This window comes from Sminthopsis crassicaudata, chromosome 5 (genome assembly GCF_048593235.1).
Source record: "Sminthopsis crassicaudata isolate SCR6 chromosome 5, ASM4859323v1, whole genome shotgun sequence".
Lineage (NCBI taxonomy): Eukaryota > Metazoa > Chordata > Mammalia > Dasyuromorphia > Dasyuridae > Sminthopsis > Sminthopsis crassicaudata.
Genome location: NC_133621.1, coordinates 67,170,456 through 67,193,206, shown reverse-complemented (window position 1 = coordinate 67,193,206; position 22,751 = coordinate 67,170,456). Strand labels below are relative to the sequence as shown.

Here is a 22,751-nt window from a genome sequence, read left to right as displayed (position 1 = left end):
ACCTTCCCATGGCCTAGAATAAACCTTAGCCCAGGACATTTGTCAAATACACGTCATTCAATTTTTCTCAAACACTTTGGAGACCTCAATTTTAAAAGCAGTTTCTATCTATAGGATAACTGAGTTGGTTTTCTGGGTATTTGTTGGGACTATTTATGACCTGCTCTAGGTCCCAAATCTTGAAGAGCAAAATCTCTTAGGAATGACGTCATATTGATATATTCTTAATTTGGGTCTGTCAATCAAAGAATCTCAAAGATAGATGGGATCTCCAAGATCATCTGGTCCAATTTAAACTTGCATGAATCTCACTGGGGACCTCCCAAAACCTCTAGGGCTGAGAGACCACAAAAGCCTGGCCAACAGGCTCCGCCAAAAACCAATTCTTTCAAAAAACAGACAAAAATGCTAAAGAATGGGGACTATAACAGCAGGACAGCAAACATCACCTTAGTTTTTAGGTCTCTAACCCTTTGAGAGTAACTTCAGGGGGCTTGATCCTGTTTTCTAAATTGCCTCTTGGTACTGGTGATAGAAACATCAGGCAGTCCTGTACCATAGCTGCTGCTATACTGGCATTTGCCCTCAGAGATCACTGCTCCTCTCCATCCTCCCCCAGGGCCTGAGTCTACAAAGAAAATCCCACCGGCAAAAGAACCAAGAACACACCAGAGAGAGCGAGCAGAATTCTCTAATTTGGGGTCGATGGGTTGGATTTGTGAATGTGTGCTGGACTGCAAGGGATTGTGTGGAGTTGCTCAGAAGGTAGAAGCTTCTCTTTCTTTGAATACTTTACAAATGTTAATGGCTCTTTTTCAGTTTTGGCTCAGGGGAGAGCTTTCACCCGAGTAGAGTAGGCCCACCTCGCAGAGTTTCCCCAAAACCAATCTTGAGTACAATAAAAAGAAATGAGAGCAAGTCAGGCTTGTTGACGCATTTTATTGTGAGATGGGGGAGTCTGGTAAAAAACTAGAAAATGACCATGGTGTAACAACATGGTGGAACTTAAAAATGAAGATTCAGATTTGTAACTTACATACATGAATACAGGAACAAATTGGCACAGAACTGTTAGACATTGTTCCCAATGCTGTTTCTAGAAGGTTATTCTAGTTTGGCTTTCTAAGGAAATGAGAGCTTTATGGTCAGGCTAATTCCTTAATAAAACTGCAGAGCATCATGCGATTAGTCACACGGTGAATCTCAAAATTTGAGAGTTTTATATTAAAAACTGGGTAAAGGTAAAATGACTTGATTGTAATTGTAAAACTAATACATTCCCATTTTAATCTTCTGTTCTACAGTCCAAGGCAAGTATAAATGTTAACATAATACTGTTAAATCAAATCTCAATGCAAGAGAACCAATTGCATCTCTACTTTAAATCTTATCAACTTTCCAAATTTTCATACTAAAATATATTATTGTATTAATACAAACTACAGTATTATACACTACACTGTGTAATAAATAAAGAAATATAAAAATAAGACACATAAATATAAAAGTTTTCTAAAACTAAAAAGGTACATATGTCAGTAAGAAGGGTATTAATACTGCGAGGTTCGAAGACATACAGTACAAAAATGTTGCACAGATCTATAAACTAAAAGAAATAAAAATAATACTGATAGGTACAAATCAGCTAACTGTTAATAAATGGGGTCCATAATAACTAACATTTGAAAACAGTTATGAGCCAAATAAAGATGAAGTGTCTGTATCTAAAATTAAAACCGATGGATAGAGCAGATTAGAAATTTTCCCTTGTCATTACTGAAGAGAAATTCTGAAAGTCAATTAAACCAAAATGAATATCGAGTAATTAAAGGATGAAATGTTCCAGGGATTCTGTTTCTCTAATGACAGAGTTGGTGTTCGGACGTTTGATTTTAGAATTTTGATACAGATCAACAAATGCTAGTTATTGTAGGCCACACATTGAACAAGGCTGGGGAGCCTTTAAAATACTGATCAATGGCACTTACAGCACACACAGGTCTTGCTTAAGGCCAAAGGAGATACAAAGCTTCATATCATATCCTTCATATTTGTTACTACATACTCAAACACAATTACAAACACTGATTTTTGACGACTTCGCTGTCCTTATCAGTATTAACACTGTTAGTCCCTGCAATCAGAACTCAACGACAATCTTATAAACTACGTTTTAAACCACATGAGTAAGAAACTTCAGTTCTTCTATGGGCTGCTTTCTGAAGGCTAACACCACACTTGAAATGATAAAATGCTCTACTACAGCATCTAAATGTTAGACATGAACTACCTCTGAGACAGATGTGACAGAAGGTAGCCAGCGCGGTTTGGAACTGCATCGTACTTCTGGGTAGGGAATTTTGTAGTGCAGAAGTTCTCACATTTTAAAAAACATAATAAAATACTGAAGCGGATTTAGCAAATGTTTTACCAATAAAAAATTATATAAATCTCTCCCAATTGTACAGCTCAAAAATTAACCAACAAAAGAATGAAAAATTAATACTGATGAAAGAAAATGATGCCAGATGCTTGTCTAATAAATCAGGTTTCCTTCAACCTATTAAATCTTTGCTTTCAGAGTCACTATATTTATTTTTCTAATCTGCTTCATGTTACAAACTTGTTCCTAACTTTGAAAATTGCGTGAAAAATTACTAGGTTTGAGGTTCAGGCACACCTGGATATTTTTTTTTTTTTTTTGTGGATTTTTGTATATATATATTTTTTAGCTTTTTTTTTTTTTTAACACAGTAGTGAAGAGGAAGCATGGTATGCAAGCTACCATGTTTCCATGAAAAGCATGTAAAGTATAGAATAAACTTCATTACCAGTAAGAATTAATTTTCCTTTTAGGAAAAAACCATTAGGCTTCATGTGTTTTCTCCTTTGATCCTTGTTCCCCATTCTCTGTGATTTCTTGTTCTACACCACCAGCTTGCTCCGGGGCCTCTCCGGCCTTCCTCGTACCTTCAGTGTCTGCTCTTTCTCCTTCCTCCTCCTCCTCCCCTTCCTCATCTTCCTCGTCCTCTTCCTCATCCTCCCCATCCTCCTCCTCCTGGGGTTTTCCACATGCCTTTTCTTCCTGAAGTTCCTCCAGCTCCTTTTCCTCCTCGTCATCTTCCTCCTTTTCACTGTCTTCCTCCTCTTCTCGGGTTAGGCTCTCTCTCTCATCCGAGTCCATCGGGGAGGGAGAGGCCCTGGTGCCCGTGTGCTCATGACCCAGGGCTCCGGGGCCGGCCTCTTCTTGCTCTGGGCCGTCTCGCTCCTCGGCTTCTCTCTTGCAGTAGGAATAGCGGTGGTTCATGTGCTGGGAGTAAGACCCCGAGTGGGAGAAACGCTTTCCACATTTGTCACATTGATAAGGCTTTTCTCCAGAATGCAGTCGCATATGTTCGATTAAATGATGTTTGTGTTTGAATGCCTTTTTGCAGATTCCGCACTCGTGAGGTCGTTTACCTGCAAATCAAAGAACAATTCAGTTATTTCCTAATTTCACATGTTACCTGATGTGGTCTGTAAGAAGAGATTTCGAGAGTTTCTCGTTTCATCTTTTGAAAATGGCCAAGTCTGTACATTCCCCAAGCTTTTGTTAAAAATAATATGGAATTCAGATAAAGTTCTGCCTATATTAATGGGAAAGTAAGCAATCTTTTTGATATTTAATGTACAGACTCTACTCTTCAGTTAAGAATGCTGGAGACTAAAATTAACTGAAATGCCACCTAGACAAACATCTTGATGGCTATTTTGAAAGCCAAGAAGAGAAAAGTTAGAAGAGATGGCAAGGCTGTATTTAAGGAAACTGACAAAAACTTGACCATGATGTAGATACCATTACTTTAGGATCCAACAAGGTCAAACGACTTAACTTTAAAAATTCAGGTACTTTTCTTTAAAAAACCAAAACAAAACAAAACATCAGGGACCATGTATTTGTCTACACTTTGCAATGTTAGATTTCCTTCCTTATAGACAATTTGATTCTGACTAAATCTTTAATCTTTTGTTCAGTGTCAGTATGTAGGGAGTCTAATTTTTCTGATTTTAGAGTAAAAAAGATTACAGGAAGGGCATTAAAAGAGAATCTAACTGAGGATTGTTCTTCTACCAGGAGTATTCACCTTTATACTTCAAGGACCAGATTTATTTTTTAACCAATAGGGAGTATTCACAGAAAAGAAATGGGAACATCCCTTTTCCCCCAAGACAGAAGGAACATTACATACACAACCATATTCTCCCTAAAGTTAGTAAGCAGGTATGTGAAAAATCCAATACTTGTGACCAGAGGTTCTCTCCTTTTGTCTGAAATAATGAAAGGCTAGGCTAAATTTCAGTGAGAGGTCAGGAAAAAAAGAGATGTAATTTTTCCCTCACCCATATACTCTCTCAGTTCTCTCCCTGCCTTAGATCTCTTGGATCTAAAGCACAGAAACAATGTTAGAATTGGGCAACTATTGAATGCTATCATAGCAAAATCCTTCATAAACTTTATACAAAAACTGATTTGCTTACACTAGCCTAAAATGTGGCTCTGCTGAGGAAGCCTGAGAGGCTCTGTGAAGAGAGGGTCCTAGCTCCCCCAGCCATCTTACTGTGAAGCCATCTTACTATAGTAAAAACCCACAGGAATGTAGCAATGAGACCACAAAAAATCAAGCGCTGTGACAGCTTATAGGAAGGAGAAAACATATACTTATTTCATGAGTGGATCCTTCATAAAATAATTTACAAAGAACAGATAGTCAGAATAGGGAGATGCTGTAAGATCAAAGTGATGGCGGGGCAATAGGTGATGCTGGGCATGAGTGCTTTTGGCTTGTTTGTTTTAAATCAAGCATCTTCCCAGCACATTGGATCACAGATCTTTTTCAATGTAATACAGATATGAATCACCAACTTACCTGTATGCTCATATTTATGTCTTAACAGTGAACTGCTTTTCTGGAATATCTTATCACACAAATCACAGGCATACATTCCATTTTCTGTCTTCCGCATTTTCTTTTTGGGTGGTGTAGAATCAGAATCATTCTGATCCTCTACATTAGACACTCCTTCTGAGCTAGTGTCTTGCCTTTCATCCTATGGGGGAAGAGTAGATAAGTTAAAAACATACACATATACATGCAAAAAAACATGAATGCAGCAGGAATTTTTATATAGTGAAAGCAACAGCGGCAAAATAGATAAAATTTAAAAACAAAAACCAGAAATACACTGGGAATGTTCATAAGAATGAAAGCTTTGATTTCTATTTTCAATGAACTGGCATATGAGCTAGTAAATACAAACACTAAACCCCACCTCCCCTCCCCCCAATCCCACATCTCCAATCTTGGCCAACAGAACTGCATGGCTCACAATTCCATTTTAGGTGTTCAGGTAGGGAGGTGGGAACCGAGGGTCATGTGAGATCCAGATCTGATGACCCGTTAGACTTGGGGGCAATGTTGTCAGAATTGCAAGGATGAAAAGTAGGCATTTCACATTTTACAGTCTCAAGTAAATGAGAAAAACCACTGATCAATCACATTTGCACACATTTTCAAGAAGTAAAATCACCTTTTCATTTTTTGGTAGACTTTCTTACAGTTTAGAACCATTTATCTGCAAAAGGCTTTTCAGTAATTATCCTGATTTATGATTCTTTTTATTATATAATAACTGACATTTGATTCAAGACTAGAACAGCCAATAATAGCACATGCTACTGTAACATGCAGAATGGTGTAGAATGAAGGCCCAACACAATTTCCTGACTTCTTTGCTCCTGATTCCTACAATGAGCTGGGCCAAAGCCTGCCAGGTGGGCAGAATCACACCTAGATCACAGGCCTTTTACGTACTGGGAAAGATGGTCTAGAAAGAGGAGGAATGTTTGGAGTGAAGCCCAAAGAAAAGGCCTGAAGGACTTCGCTGAGAAAAAAAAATCACCAATGTTTACAATATACAAAAGAAGCAATGTCTTGTAGCTGACAGAGATCTGGCAAGTCCCACCACTGGCCCAAGCTGGCTGTGTGGCAGGCCTCAGTCAGGGCCCCAGGACACCAAGCTGTGGAGCAGAAATCCCCCTGGGACATGGTCTTTTCATTACATAGGAGTCCCTACTCACAAAATCACAGTCTAGTTCCTATTCTCTCTCTGTAATAATCCCAATAGTTTGTAGAATATTATAGTTCTATAACTGAAACTGTTATATAATATTATTACATAATTGTATAACAATTATTATTATGTGATAGACTACACTGGAATAGTGAATCATTACAATAATAATGGGCAGGTAGGTGGCTCAGTGAATAGAGCACCGAGCATGGAGGCAGGAAGATTCACCTTTCTGAATTCAAACCTGGCCTCAGACACTTCCTAGCTGTCTGACTCTGGGCAGGTCTGCCTCAATTTCCTCATCTGTAAAATGAACTGGAGAAGGAAATGGCAAACCGCTGTAGTCTCTTGGCTGAGAAAATCCCTAATGGGAATGTGAAAAGTCATTCGTGATTCGACAACAACAATGATGAGCTATAATATTCTACAACTATTTACGTGCCCTTTGATTTACTTTTAAGTTACTTTCATTTTGATATTTATGAGAAGGTAGCTGTAAGGGCCAAAGGGAGCTGATTAGTTTTAAATTTTGTAGCTGGATGGAATAGTTGTAGCATCAATAACCACGGGCAAATTTTTCACTTCACCTTGATGGACCAGCATTTCCTTAGCTATAAAAAGAATCTTTGAACTGCATGATCTTAAAGATAATTTCCATTTCTAAAATTCTATACTAGAAAAATCATAGAAAAACAACAACAACAAAAAAGCTTTTCAACACACTCTGTATTTCAGCCTTCTATTATATCACATCTAAATAATGGTTCATACCTATGATTTTCACATCATCTGGTCAGGTGCTTAGTTATGGTCTATAGCTCAATGGGCCAGGCAGATCTTTTAATGTGACAATACACAATGGAGGTCTATGGATAAACACTCTGAAATGTTTTTCTGGTCATAAAACAATTTCTTTCCTAAAATTTATAAATCTAATATGAATTGCAGCATCTATTCTGAAAGGCAGGACAAAATGGATACTATAAAAAAGCCTGATATTTCTTCTAAATCAGAAATAGGATCAAATATGGAGATGTTACAGTTTAAGTTCATATAGAAGAACAATATACCTGATACTAGGTAGGGTAGCTCACCAAAGAGTTATGATGCCTTTGGAGAGAACAGAAGAGAGAAAACGATTCATCATTTAGCCATGTGTGTGTATGTGCATTTTCCTGACACACACTAACTATAACCAAACACTGCCTAATGCCTAAAGCCAGTAAGAATATTGAGCGAATTCATTAGTTATCTTTGTGTAGATCTTTAAGTTACCAAGGTTAACTATTATGTGCTTACGGCCTTCAATTACATGGGTTAGCACATGAAAACATTTGCTGAGCTTTGGTTTCTGGTGTGAAAGACAAGACACTTTTATTTATTAATGGTTTTAATTGAGGAAGAAGCTCTTTTCTAATTTTGGAAATAGTAGTCTTAAACATTATTAGTTTCTGACATAGCTATGAATATGTTTAGGTGTGTGTATATATTTTACTAGATGATCTATGACCTCATCTCAATTTGGTATGCATCCTTCTACTGGGGAGTAGTTACACCCATTCATACCATTTTATCTTCTGTAATTGCTGTCCCCCTGTTCTTTTACAGACTGTTCCTAGAGAACCTACATCACCCACTGGAAGTAAGAATTAATCTAAATAAATTTCCCTTAACCATCACATTTAAATCTGAACATTAAACCCCTTTTCCCCCACCATACTACAAAGCTCAAATAAAAGAGTATTTCCTCTTGATCTGATCTCGTTTACAGTAGAGTGAGAAAAAACTGAAATAGGACGCACAAGAAAACACGGACATGCTCAGCTGGGAGCTCGGTTACCTGATTTCCATTAGGCTGGGCCACCTTTGCGGATGCTTCTTGGACTGCAGGGCTGACCGTAGTAGAATAGGTATACGCCACCTGGGGAATCAGGATGGTCTGCTTATTGGCAGCAAGTGCTCTTAAGCACGGAACACTGTTCTGGTCAGCAATGGCCACGATTGTAGGTAACTGGGCAGTGACGGTGGGGATGGCGATATTGATGGGGTTGGCACTTGGTGGGATCACATTTACAACTGGGTCTGAGTCTGTCACACCACTGTCCTTCTGCAGATCCTTTTTTGCACATGACAAGTTCAAGGGCTCTTCCTGGACAGAATAAACACTGTTCTGGTAAACACTAGTGATGGTGGATCTCTCCAATAGTTCTCCGTGTTGCTTTGGTAGTGAAAGATCGAGAGGTTCGACTTGAGGCTCTTCGGGGGCACCTTCCGCTGTGTACAAGTAACCCTGGGTGTTTCGCGTTGAAGAAAGGTTGAGTGGCGATGGGGACGGTGTGCGGCTTCCGGGCCCGCTCCGAGCCGGCCCGACGGGAGACTGGGCCGCCTTCCTAGGGCTTCCCTCGCTGTCCTCGGGTTTGTCGGCGTTCGCAGGTGCCGGAGGATCGCCGTCACCAGCGGGGACGCTCCCTTGGCCGGGCTCGGGGGAGGACGGCTCCGACGGCTGGACTGAAACCTGTTCGGCTTGCATCTTTTCAAACCACTTTTTTACCACGTCCAGGGGCAGGTTAACCGAGTCTGCGATTTTGGAGAGCTCTTCTGCATTTGGCTGTGCGTTCAGAGCATAGTAGGCTTTGAGGAGAGACAGGAGGTTTTTTAGGGGTGGCTGGCTGGGAGACAGACGGCCCTCGCTGGGGTCTGCTGGGACGGGGGGCTCGGGCTTCCCGGCCTCGGGGTCGCTGAGTGGAGCTGGCTGCTTTGGGTCGTGGGGCTGTAATTCCGGAGGGGCCTTCACATCTCCCGGGCAGTCCTCACACATTAGGCAAGTGCTATCGTTGGGCTCCCCTTCAAAGTGCTTTTCCTTCTCAGATTTCACGGTAAGGTCTTCGGGCAACTTTTCACTTTTGCAACTATTGGTAGGGACAGAGTTTTCTTTTTTCAGATTCTGGGGAACAACCTGAAGCTGACCAGGCTGCTCAAGGCTATAGTTGATGATGATTTTGGTCGTTCCATCCTGGTCAACCAAAGGAAGACTGATAGCCGAAATGAGGGAATGGCCACCGGGCTGTATGGTTGGCGAGCCAATTGATTCTTGATCTTTGGATGCAAGATTGGCGTGATTGTTCTCCAGAACTTGCCGTATTACATTACCATCCACCGCCACTTTGAGTACATTTTGAATATCACTCAAGTTAATACTTATGGGAGACACCAAACCTACTGTTGGGAGGACAACAGCTTGCACCACACCCTGAGGAGAACTGGTAGCCTGTAAGGGGCTACCGCCACTGAAAACCCCATTTTGTAAAGGGGCCGAGCAGTTGATTCCTGAAGTAACCACGATGGGTTTGAATTCATAATCCACAGGTTCCGTTTTAATTTGGTTTACTGGAAGTTGTTCTTGCAAGGGCTTGTTTTCCATCTTCTGCCGGATCTGAGGCCTGGCGGGACTGCCTGGAGATGCCGACAGAGACGGCGAGGAGCACTGCGACGGCTTGAGCCCTGTTCTGGACCGGCCATTCACAGGCATCAAACCGATGCATTTTTTACTGCTGATGTGTGAGCTATAGGAACCAGAATGGGAAAAACGTTTCTTGCAGTTTGGGCATTCATATGGCTTCTCTCCTAAACAGCAACAAAAATGACAGTCACTGTTTTATTAAAGAACGGTCCACAGAGTCCAAACATTTCCTAAACAAATAGCCCAGCCCTTCAAAAGCTACGGAAACAGCACGGATACTTAGGACGTCTTAGTTGCCACTACCTGTTTTTACAAATAAGATATTTTTTCATATATCTGATCCTGTTCCTTAAAACTCAACTAGAGTAATTATAGAGGCCAAAAGAGCTTCCCTTTAAAGTGTTCTGGTTCAACTTCAGAATCTTTCAAATCAATACTTTTCATTATTCTAGTTTATCATCTTCAGACAATTCACTTATCTCAAACTAGCCAATTTAAGGGAGAATTAACTGTAGGTTGTGGGTTGGGCATCAGGAGGGAAAGGAAGGACAGAGGAAGCTAGGGTGACATTCTTTCAAAGTTGATTATTCAATTTTAATTGACAAAGTTCAAAACTCTACAAGATTACCTTCAGAAAGTTTCCCATGAAAGAAAATAAGATACAATTTCTCTAATTCTAAAACAGAAAATCTTATAAATATTTTGAACATGTTTCATACACGTTTCATACAATATGTTTTTGGCCCTGGGGCTAGTCTGGTGATTTTATTACTGAGGAAACTCTTCCCTCAGTATAGATTAGCACTTATTCTGCTAATTATCATCTTCAAGTTCATCTCTAGCACAATGAGAAGTTTTGTGCCTTGCCAGAGTCACTCAGCCTCTTTATCACCCGCAGCTCTTCCTGACTCTGAGACTAGCTCCCTCTAAGCCAGGCCATACTATCTCTTATCTGTTATTTCTCATAAGATTGAGTATTTATGATCTAAAATTGCATCAACTGCATTATATAAAGACAAAGGATAGTTTTTCTCTCACTGAGAAGTTAAAAGTAACTTTTAAAAAATGTCTGTGTTAAGAGTATAAATTCAAAAGTGTACAATTGAATATGATACTCTCAGAAATATTAACTGGTCTCCTGTAATTCTAAAGCAACCCAAGAAATTAGTATTGGAAAGGGCTTTATAACTTGTGTATTATAACCCACTCTTCAGCAAGGAATCCTTTCTCACATGTGATCATAAAGCTTAAATATTTCTATTTCTTTTGAAAGGGAGGAAACCCTGTGGCACTCCACCAAATAATGTGGAAATAAGGATGTCTAAATCAATTTTCAAGAATCTTGGGCCTGTGGTGTAAAAAAGTGAAATGAACACTGTTTTATAATAACCTAACGTTTTTCGGACTTAATTTCCAAAACAAATCCATTGTAAGGAAAAATACGGTAGTCAGTTATTGAGCTGTTACTTTTCAATATGTTAAAATACAATGTTTGCAAAATTTTATAGTCACTGAAATAGCTGTAGCCAAGGCCCAGTCAAGAAAAGGGGGTAGGGAGCTTGTCTTGGGGTAAGACAGAACCGAGATTCAAGTTCAGTAGCAGAGATATCCTGACTCTGCTACCATGGACTAGTTGGCTTCTTGGGCAACTGTCTATGATTAAACATTACAAGGAGTTGATTATATTTGCAAGTGGGGGAAATTCCTAAACTGATGAAATCACAGATCCACTACCAAAAACCTAAATACAATCACTTTTCTAAACATTAGATAATAATATCTTTAAAAAAGACATAAAATAATTCTTAAGACCCAATTACTAGAATTGTATTTAGTTCCCCAGGGACTGCCAGCAGACTGTGAACTGTCAAATGGGATGGTTACCAGTAAACTTTTCTATTTAAACTTTTATGTGAGCTGATGTAGAGGATGGAGCACTGGACTTGGCAAAAGGAAGACCCAAGTTCAAATATGACCTTAGACTTTTACTGGCTACTTAACCTTGCACAAATTATCTTTTCTCAGCCACAGTTTCCATATCTACAAAATAGGACTAATAATAGCACCTACCTTCCACATTGTAGTGAAGATAAGGTGAGATTGTAAAGAGCCAGCAAACTTTAAAGCTCCATAAATGTACTTCCCACTGAGAAGCACTTTATAAATAAACACTAGGTATTTTTTATGGGTCTATTTTTCTCTGAAGCAGCTACCTGAAGTAAAATCACACAGGTATTCCACCCCATCGATTCTTTGACTGATTTCATCCTTTCATAGTTTCATGTTTTCATTCCTCACTCATCTTCCATCTCTATCTTCCTATCCAATCTCTGCCTTCCCCCCCCCCATTTTCTCAATGCCCTATTCATTTTGTAAAAGAAGGTAACAAAATGAATGTTAAGCAGAAAGTTCTTAGAATTTCTTAAGTAAAATTAGAATTTAATATTTTCTAACTGGGAATTGTGCCATATATTAACTTAATGATATATGTTAATGCTGTCAATTTGTAAGAGGGAAACATGCATGTTCCATGTCAAAAGCAATAGAATGTTTTATCAAATAACTTTGCTTCTGAAAAATTCCTAGTGATTCTGTTCCGCACTGAGTCACCGAATAATTTCAAACCTGTTTTTAAACTAAATTCTCATTGCTCTTAGATTCAAAGAAGCCTTTAATACATCAATTTTATCTCTCGGGGTGGGGTGGGGAATATCACCAGATCTTTTGTCAAGCAGTTAATGGTCTATAGCATACACATACTTAAATACTCTATGGAAAGTGCTATTTCAAGGAATTCTATTGAAATAAATAATGACCCAGAATTTATTCATATAATTAGGTTTGGATTTTTGTTTATTAGATTTCTTAAGGCAGAATTTATGTGTGTTTATAAAAATTGTTACATAGAAAATGTGATTAAATGAGATTGAGGCTGTTTTCAAAAAACCCAACATTTCAGAATTTATACATCTAAATTAATGCGACCTTTCAAAGAATCTATGATAGGAGATTATATACTAACCATACTGTCAAAAAATAACATTGTCTAGTGTTAGAGTGCTTTTGAGTTCCTTTCCAATTTGGTGGTGCAGAGGATAGAGTGCCTGGCCGTCAGTCAGGAAGACATTTTCCCGAGTTCAAATCTGACCTCAGATATGTGCTAGCTGTGACCTTGGGCAGATCATTTAACCCTATTTACATCTGTAAAAATGAGCTGGAGAAGGTAATGGGAAACCACTCCAGTATCTCTGCCAAGAAAACCTTAAATAGGATCACAAAGAGTCAGAGACAATTAAAAAATGACTCAACAACAAATAATCACCTTATTTGATGTGTGTCTGAGTGATGTTTTACAGTTTTTAAAAACAAATTCATTCTTACAGGAAAAATATTTGCTGAAATTAGGCAGTACTCTTGCCTTGGGGCTGAGATAGTTTTAGTGGTGAGTGCTGACTCATACATGGCCCACTGATCTGCTATCTTCTTGCTTCTGTTCTGGATCTCCAGAGATCCCATCCCAGGGGACTTTATACATTTAGTTTTAGAACCACTGTCCTGGGTCTGAGCTGGGCTGCTTGGCGAATCCCATCTTACCTGGCAAGCCAACCCCCCTTCATCTTAGTGACATTCACATGATCTCTTCTATCACATGCATACACTACTCCCCAACCCCTCCTTTCCACCTGTTGCTTGGGGAACCAAAATCAACTTAGTCCAAAGGCATCTTCTGGTTCCACCCACCATCCCTGGGCTTTCCCTGGTCACCTCATGCTTGGGACTTTCTGACTCTGTATCTCCATCCCTCAGCCCAGTGTTCGGCTGCTGCTCTTTCACTGTGGCTGTTCAAAAGACTGTGGAGCTTGAGTAATGGCAGAAACACTGAAATAATGTTTGGTCTCCTAAAGTGACTGCTGTGAATGGCCATTCCCTATGACATTTCTGAAAGAAGTCAGTCACATTAGGTCCTTTCTGTAGTTGTTCTAACAGCATGTAGATAACTAGAAAATAGGCACGGGTTAATTATGATCTATTTGGAGAGCCGCAGTTGTCTTATTTAATACAAAATACACCATTTGTATTAATTCCAAAATATACCAAATGTATTAATTCTCACACTGCATGGAGATAGGCCCAATATTTACCGCTGTGGATCCTTAAGTGCTCCTTAAGGTGGTGTTTGTACTTGAAAGCTTTTCCACATTCTGTGCACTTGAATTTCCGGTTACCCCCAGACTGGGTTACATGTCTCTGTAAAAAAAAAAAAATTAGTTTATTCATAGTACAAGAGAGTTCTGAATATGAGAGAGAATAGAATGTATCCAAAAAACTTCAGGTAAGTATTTGTAATATTTTAAAAAGTATAAACTGTACCCCACAAAATGTGCGCCCTAAGTGACAGCTGACCTTAATGAGTGCTTCCTAAGTGACCTCAGGGGTCACCTCTCCAAATTTCTCATCTTACAAGGGTGAAAGCTGAGGCCAAGAGAGGTGAGGTCCTCCAGGTAAAGAAGGGCGCCCGGGGCCCCTGGCTCCTTGCACTTCTCCAATCTGAGCTCAACAACACTAAGAACTAGGATAAGGACATTATTTTTCCTAATTTATAAATAAGGAGAAACACCTTGCCCGGGATCAGTCAATAGTGGAGTTCAAATCTACAGGTCTTTTTCCAAGTCCAGTCTTCTTTTTAGAACACCATGTCCCTTCTCTCAGCTAACCTATCAAAAATAGGATTTTGCAAAGTGATTGTTCTAATTTGCCAAAATTCTCTAATTTTATCAGGCACTTTGAGAATGGATTTTGGCTCAGAGAAACTTTCAAAAAATAATCCTGTGAAACTGTTACCCCTGTACAATAGCTGCAATTCCCTAAGTAAGCTGGGGCTTGGTTGGTTGGTTTGTTCTGTGATTTCATCAGAATAAGGAATTATCAATGCAGAAAGAATTTCCTGAGAGAGCTTTTGTGACCTGCCTATAGTTATACAATTATTACATTTACAAAGAGAGTCTTTAAACCAATTGTTATGATTTTTCCATTTCCCCTTTTTACTGATGACTCTATATAGATCAAGTTGTCCAGTTCAGTTCCTTCATTGTAAGTGAATGGCTTAGGGTCACAAAGTCAATTAGAACAAGATTTGGAACAAAAATCAATATTTTGATTCCTAGGATTTATGCTCCATATTATATGCTGTATTACTTCTTTACATTTAACATTTTAAGGATAAACTTTTATCACTGGCTAAGTTTCCATTTCTATAGTTCTACTTTTTATTGACAGAGAGGGAGGCCAGAGAAATATGGGAACAACAGAGTCCCAAATTATTCTTCCACATATATTAGAAGGTCCACATCAAATCAAATAGATTATAGATCAGATTTCAAAGAATCCTTTAAAGCAGGGGTCCTCAAACTACAGCCCTCGGGCCAGATGGGCCCCGCTGAGGATGTTTATGCGGTCTGCGGGGTTATGGCAAAATCAGACCAGAAGTGACGTTTGACCTAAACTGGCGTTAGCAACACTCACTTCCCGCACTGGGCTGAGGTTCATAGTTTTTGTTTTCACTATAGTCCTGCCTTCCAAAAGTCTGAGGGACAGTGAACTGACCCCCTGTTTAAAAAGTTTGAGGACCACTGCTTTAAAGGAAAAGCTACATTCTCTATCCTGATCCTTCTGTCTATCTGCTAGATAAGGAAGAACAAGAAGTGGATTTTCTTTAAAATTATGTCATATTCCTTTGAAAAGAAATTCAGAATATAGGATAGAGGAAGAAATCTCTTAACAAAAGTTGACACAGTTGACAAATTAAAACATACAAGTAGATGGACATATTTGGGAAGTGACATTTAATTTCTCATTTTCTAAGATCAGGGTGAATTAGTATTTCTATACTTTATTTAAATATACTGACAGCAAGTTTTTGACAACAAGAGAAGCACACATAAAGGAATTCTGAACAAGAGTCATTGAGCATACATAATTGGTGGGGAGAATAGTGAAAGGATAAAGTAATATTTTTGCTTTATTCTGGGTCACAAGATCATCCAATCAAAGTGTCTCACTCAGAAAATGTGGTTTGTTGTCTGATTCAATACATATTGAATATTGGGGTCTAAAAAATTAAAATATAGTGCTGATAAAGCAGCAACTATGCTACATCTTGCTGTTTTATGAGAATCGCAAATGACAGTTTGCCTGTGGCATAACACTCTCTGATTATAAAGTCTTGGGAGTGCTGCCAACATGACCCCAATTCTGAGTCTATTTCTAAATCCCATCATCATTTGGAGGAAATCCCTCTTTTAACTTAAGTATTTCTTTAACTTACCAAGTCTCCTCCAAAGATGAAGCTCCCTTTTTTTGGTCTCCATCTATGTGCCACTGATCTGCTTCAGCATTTATCACTTGCCTAATACCATTTGTCAAACTCAATGGCCCCTTTTCAATTCTCATTCTTGGCATCTAAAGCATCTGACACTTTTTCTTGCTATTTAGTACTTTGTTCTTCCCTAGGTGGGGATGATGACTCTTCTCTTCCATCTCTGATGCTTTGTTTGCTATTTTCATATCTAGGTCAATTTCCTTTCCTATCCATGTGAACATTATTTTTTGAACCCAAGCATAAGATTTTACATTTATCCATAGTGAATTTCTTATTAGATTTAGAGCAATACTTTCACCTGTAAACATCTTTTGGATTCTTAATCTATTTTAGCCACGCTTCACTACATTGTGCCATTTTCAGATCTGATAAATGTCATTTATGCTTTTATTTAAGTCCTTAAGGAGTAAAATGACATTGGGGGCACTTCACTGAAGATATCTTACCAGGCTAACACTAGTATCAATGACTACTCTTGAGTCTAGGCAGTCAACATTTTCGAAAGCCACTTTGTTGTTATAAATCATTTAAGCCACATTTCTTGTCTTTTCCATAAACAAAGTGTAAGGTGCTTTATCAAATGCCTTGCTAAAATTTAAGTCAACTATATTTTTAGAACATTCCCTGGATCTAACAGTTGACAAAAGGAAACAAGTTTCAAATAGCATGACCTGTTCTTGATGAAGAAGCCAGGTAGACATTTTTTGCCAAATATCCATTATCTATTTCTTTACTGGATCTATTCTGTATTTTCTCTAGGAACTGAAGTAAAAACTCACTTGCCTCTAAGTTGGTTATTCTATTCTCTTCTCTCTTTTTTTTAACTGGGACATTTGCTTTTCTACAGTCTTATTCTCTATGATCTTCCTGGTATCACTGATGGTGGCTCAGCAATTGCATCTGCTGTCCCTAAGGATGCAGTTCATCTGTGCCAGGTAACCTGAATTCACAAGGGCAGTTAGGTGTTCTTTTTTTTTTTTTTAACTTATTTCTTAGGTAGTACCTTTTGGCATCAATTCTCTTTTGGACATTTTTGTTCTGTCATTTCTAGCTCAAAGGTCATTTGTAGTGGCAGGAAAACAAACAAAAAAAATAAGACCTGACCATCTCTGCTCTCTACTGTCAGTTATTGCCATCCCATCCCTTCATGGATCTAGTCCTTCTATAACACCATTTCTCTCAGCAGACCTAACACATACTGCTCACTAGCTTTCCTTTGGCTCTCAACATTCTTACCAAACACTTATGCTGAATTTTAACACAACAATTCATCTTATGCAAATACCCTGTTTTGTATATTCATTCATCTATCCTCCTTCCATACATATCTTTTAAAAATATTATGTGGTTGAAGAGATATATGCATACATATTATTCTTTTTAGATAACTCCCACTGTCTTTCCTAATCAAAACAGTTTCACTTTTTGTTTTCAGAATTTTATTCTTGAGAATTTTTTTTACTCAATCTTGGGATAGCTTTTCCTATAGAATTTTAGTCCATGGGATCCTATTTAGCCAACTTCTGAAATCTGTTCTCTCAAAATCCAGTGTCCATGGTAGGATTTTCCTTTCTTCTCCTCTATCTCAAATTCTAGGAGCTAGTAGTCATTTCCTATATCACCATCCCCATTCACACCAGTTTCTGTCAGTTGGTTCTTTCATCTTTTGAGTGATGAAATTGTCATCAAAGTGCTTAGCACAGTGGTTGCCACAAAATAGGAGCTTAAAAATGATTTAAAATCAAGTCAAGAAATGATAAGCTGCTCTGCTTTTGGCAAAGCGAAAGCACAAGCAGAGAAATACCTGGATAAATGAGGCAGTTAGGTGGCAGAGTGTAAAAAGAACAGGTCTCAGAACCAGGAAGACCCAAGTTCCGATCTGCCTTAGGCTGGGTGACCTGGGACAGGCTCTTGAACTTCTCTTATCTTCATTTTCTTCATATGTAAAATGGAGATGTCAACAGTACCCACTTTTATAGGGTCCACAAGGTGAGCCTCCGAGCTAAAGGAAGGTCAGTTACTGTCATCATCAGTGAGTCTTCCTCACTTTTATGGCATGCCTCTGTGACAAGTTTTTAAGTTGTTTCCTTATTTATTTGTTTCTAGTATTTAAGTGGTCTGGAGTATATTCCTGTTGACAAAACAGCTTTTTTTTTTTTTTTGTTCACTAATCAACACCCCCAAATTCTCAATTATATTTCCCCTTCTAGTTAGTAGTCCTCCATTTATTATCTTCATCATTCATATCCTATCCTAACTTCCTATCCTGATTCCTAATTCTCTAACTCTCCATCCCTCTCTTCACAGGCTCAATCTCATTCTGATCGATTCAAAGCTTTTATCTGCTGTTTCCCTCCTTGGCAATTTGGGCTGCACTTCATTCAGGGGTTTTATTCCATCAAGTCTAATAATTATGCAATCAAAGTTGCTTCTTTGGATTAGCATTTCTAATTCCTGATGTTGGTTGCCTGAACTCAGGCGTTTATGTATTGACACATGTATGTATTAGCTCCTTTTCTTGGATTTTATTCCTGTTAAGTTGTGGTGTCTCACCTGCCATTCTTCATTAGATCTACTCTTTATAAAATCTAACTTGGGGTTAGGAATGTCTTACTGTATTTGATGCTGTGGCCCAGAAAAATAAATCTTATTCTCAGATACTCCTAAATCAAAAGTTTTCTTTTGTATCTCTTATTTATAATGGAGATCATTCTGGTCCTCAGTTTCTTGTCCAAGTCTTTATAATACTTGGCAATATTTTCTAGGTCCCTCTGATGCCAACACACTTTTCTAGTCTTCATTCCCACAATCTCATCAATGTATACTGGGAAATATTCCCTGAATATGAAAACCACTTTTCTTTTCTTGTGCCTTTTATCATTCAATTTCTTCTGGATTGTTCTCTCCTAATCTCTGCCTGTCAAAATCCTATCTACCCCATTTGTCAAAAGCAAAGCTCAAATTTCACCTCTTCCACAGTGCTTTCCCTGAATATTCCAGAGTTTAGTCTTTAACTAGAAGCACTTACACAGAAATCATAATAAAAGGCTTAAAATTTTAAAATACAAGTTTTATGTCAAACTATTAAGTGCTATGTTGTGGGAAATAGAGTCAACTCGTTTCCAGAATTCTAGTGTAGAACAAGGCGGAAAGATCACATTCATTGTTTTTATGAATGATTAAGATGAAAAGTTCTGTAGGTAATTTGTTGATGTTACTTTAAAGAATAAAGTAGTAAGTAAATTGTGTTAAAGGAAATACATATGTTAAAATGTTAATTCAGTTAATTGGAGCTTGTATGTCAAATGTGTGTGTGTGTGTGTGTGTGTATGTATGTATATGTGTAGTCCAATACCTTTTCCTTTACACAAATAAAGGAAAGAAAAAAAATATAAACATATTTAAAAAAAAACTTTTCCTCATTTTTCAAGTTTGGAGAATTGTTTCCCCCTTGCCAGGTGGTTTTTTTTGAACATGTATGATTTCATTAGCATGCAGGCAGTAACTACAAGTCTTTAGAGAGCTGCCTATTTGGGGTCAATGGCAAAGGCAGGTCTTGGATCCAGGTTTTTTTGGGTCTAAGCCTCAAACTAATATGTTGCCACCCTGCCTTGCTGGTAGGTAAACAGCTGGTAAAACAAAAAAAAGGAAACAAACTCTGCATCAGCAGTAAATCAATAAAATGACCTCAAACTCCAGTTTTGCTACTTTCTATTAGTATAGCCTGAGACTAATTCCCTAATTCGTATGGGCCTTGGGTCCCTCAGCTCCAAAATGAGGGGTGGGCCTCTATGAGGCTCCTTCTTACTCCAAGTCATGTCTTATGATATAGGCCTTTATGAGGAAAATGAAGATTGCTTTCTTTTAAAAAGAAAGTTGAATCAACTTACCAAACTTATTTGTGGAGAAGAATCATAACAGGTTGCTATAGATTTTCACAACCAAGCACAATCTCTGCACAACTATTTTTAAATCCTGGTAACAGATTAGCTGAAGTTAAAAATAAAAATCTGTAATTCCATTCAAAAGAACTAAATGCTTACATTTTGGGCACTGTTTATCATCTACAATTAGTCAAAAATTATCTGCACTAAGTATTCATGCACAAGGCACTGTGAGAGACACCAAGAGGGACCACACCTTATACCCAACCTTTAGGAGTTTACAATACAGTTGGGGAAAGGACATATAAAAATGAAAAGATAACAACATACAAGGCAGTCCTTGCACTGATTTTTTTTTATACTTTTGAACACTTTCCTCTCTTTTTTCCCAATCCCACTTACCTCTTTCACTATTAGCAGACAATTTTACTTTCTGCTTTTCTGAAATAGAAATCATATTCTCTCTTCATCAAAGAACAATCACAGCTTAAAAATGTAACTTTACATCAAATTTCTTCTATTAATAGTAATCTTTCTAGATATCATAAATCACTATTGAGCTATTTTTTCCTATTAACACTCTGACACTAAAGTTCTAGTCTGATGTCTCATTGTGACATGGAAGTGATGCCAGGAGAAAGCAAGCTAGGGAAGGTCCCAGCAAAGCAGGATGCCTTTAAGGACATGGTGAGGGACTGTCTTCTTAAGGACCAATCTAATCAGTGACAGCTTCATGGCCAAGTGATCAATTTTTTTTCAGTCACAAACTCTTAGGCTCCTGAGGTGTGGAGCAGCTAGGAACTATGCTGGTGATGAACTCACTCATTTTTTTGAAGCATTGATGCATATTAATATTGTTAAAAAACCACAAAGGATGTTAAATATAGTTAATGATTTGCTTAGAAGCATCTCCTTTCAGTTTAACAGTTGGCAACACAGAAAACTAAATTTATGCTCCTCTTTTATTCTTAATGGAGTTGAAAATTAATGTTTACTAAAAATACAATAGTCTACACGGAGAGACTGATATGGATAAATGGCTTTAAAAGAGAGCATTAGTATTTCATTTAGCATAAAACAAATCTTCTTAAAAGGTTAAAGGCTTCAAGTACTGGGTTTTTGGACTGCTGAAAGTTAAGAGGAGATCATAGCTCAGCCCCTTCACCATACAGCTAAATCCTAGAGAGGTGACTTGTCTAAGATCTCACAGCTAATTAGGAGCAGAGATAGGGCCTAAGCCCATGTTTTCAGAATCCCAGTCTAGGATTCTTTTCCTATATATTTCTTCTGGAAGAGAAGGGAAGATGATCATATAGCAATCTAGATATACAGAGACTGTATTTGAGAAAGAATCCGTTGTTTTGCTTTGGGGCCAATTTATCACCTTTTGGGGATTCTTTGCTTAAATGGGAATCCTCTATAACCCTCACAGTGCTGGTTAGACTCTGGGGATTATGTAGCTTGATGATAAACTATGGTACCTTCTGTCCTCTACTTATTCCACAGGAGGCCTTAGTTAATTTAACTCCAAATCAATAAACGTTGAGCACCTACTCTGTAACAAGACATTGGGCTAGATGATCTTCTATTGTAGAGATTGAAATGGAAAGGCTAGACTTGCTTCTAGCAAACTCACGAGAGCCATTTCTAAACAAGAACCTACCTTTGGAATGGGTTTGTGTGGAAAATGTGATAACTGTTTAAACTTCACTAAAATAAAATAATTCTTGAGGTCAGTTATTATCCCAGCTATCTTTATGTCTGGACTTTGGTCAGTTGCCTAGTCTCTGGAAGAGGAAGCAAGGGATTTGAAGCCCCCTAAACTGTCACCCATTCATAGATGTTGAATCAAAAGTTCAAGAATGTTTCAATTTCTCTTAGTTGTCCTCCATTTCTCCCTCTTAAGCTTTATTGGGGCCCCTTCCCTTCTCCTGTCCACCAGTTTTATGTGCTCCTTCCATCTGGATGTGGTGTTCTGACTTTTGCTGAGAGTTCCAGTCCCTTGGCACCCTAACGCCCCTGCTCTGTTCCATTCAGGCCTTTTTTGCCCTCTTTGGGCTTGTCCTGCTCAGCTTCAGTGGCTCACTTGGATTTGATCACCTCCTATTTAATGAACTCTGAGATCTGGTTCTATGCTGTCTGAGTTCTGGTACCACGGGCTCACTATCTTCATGAGCAGCTGTCTCTTTTGGCTCCTTCCAGCAATCTGTCTCTAGATGAAGGGACCTTCATAGTCAGCGGAGCCATGAGGAAGTTTGTTGCAGAGACAAACATTCTTATGATATGTTTTTGAGATAATTGAGGGCATGGTACTATTGGGCTCGCATACACATTTTTTTTTTTTTACTTTTACTGATACTAGCCTACTATATCAGATTTATTCTATTAGTGGGGTTTTTTGTTAAATGATATATAAAATTAAGTAAGATATGAATTCTAACATGCTATAAGGGACATTTAACAAAGGGATTTAACTTGCTAACTGTCCCTGATGCTAAGGGTCAGTCTAATCCCCTTAAAGTGTATCAACAGAATATATTTAATTTACAATCAGAATTATTTAGATTCAACTGCTTCAGAATTGCCACTTCCAGTGGCCATCATTCCCATATCTTGTATACTAGAAACCTGGACTTTTATAGGTGATCTTTAATCAGTCTCTATCTCTTTCTCCTGTACTCAGGCCTCACTCTCCTGATTTCTTCCCAAGTATTGTTTTCTCCCATTAGAATGAAAACTCTTTGAGGGCAGGGGCTGCCTTGCTTGTATTTTTAATCCCTAATCCTTAGCACAATAACTGGAAAATGGTAAGTATTTAATACAAGTTTCATCTCTCTACCTAAAAACAGGCCCTTGAAAATAACTAGAAAAAACATACCTTTAATATAGTATTCAGTTATTTCTGCAGAAGAAATCA

At 38.3% G+C, this 22,751-nt stretch overlaps 1 protein-coding gene across 7 annotated transcripts in view; it reads right to left on the bottom strand.

The window, feature by feature from the left end:
- Positions 1-919: 919 nt before the first annotated feature.
- Positions 920-22,751, bottom strand: part of ZEB1 (zinc finger E-box binding homeobox 1) — a 182,576-nt gene continuing 160,744 nt past the window's right edge. For all 7 annotated transcript variants that reach the window (XM_074267052.1, XM_074267053.1, XM_074267054.1 and 4 more), the window contains 4 exons: positions 13,714-13,819; positions 7,952-9,735; positions 4,908-5,088; positions 920-3,459 (listed from right to left, as the gene is read on the bottom strand). In XM_074267052.1, coding sequence (XP_074123153.1) covers positions 2,867-3,459; positions 4,908-5,088; positions 7,952-9,735; positions 13,714-13,819 — 2,664 coding nt within the window. In that variant the 3' untranslated portion in view covers positions 920-2,866. The remainder of the gene's footprint in view (positions 3,460-4,907; positions 5,089-7,951; positions 9,736-13,713; positions 13,820-22,751) is intronic.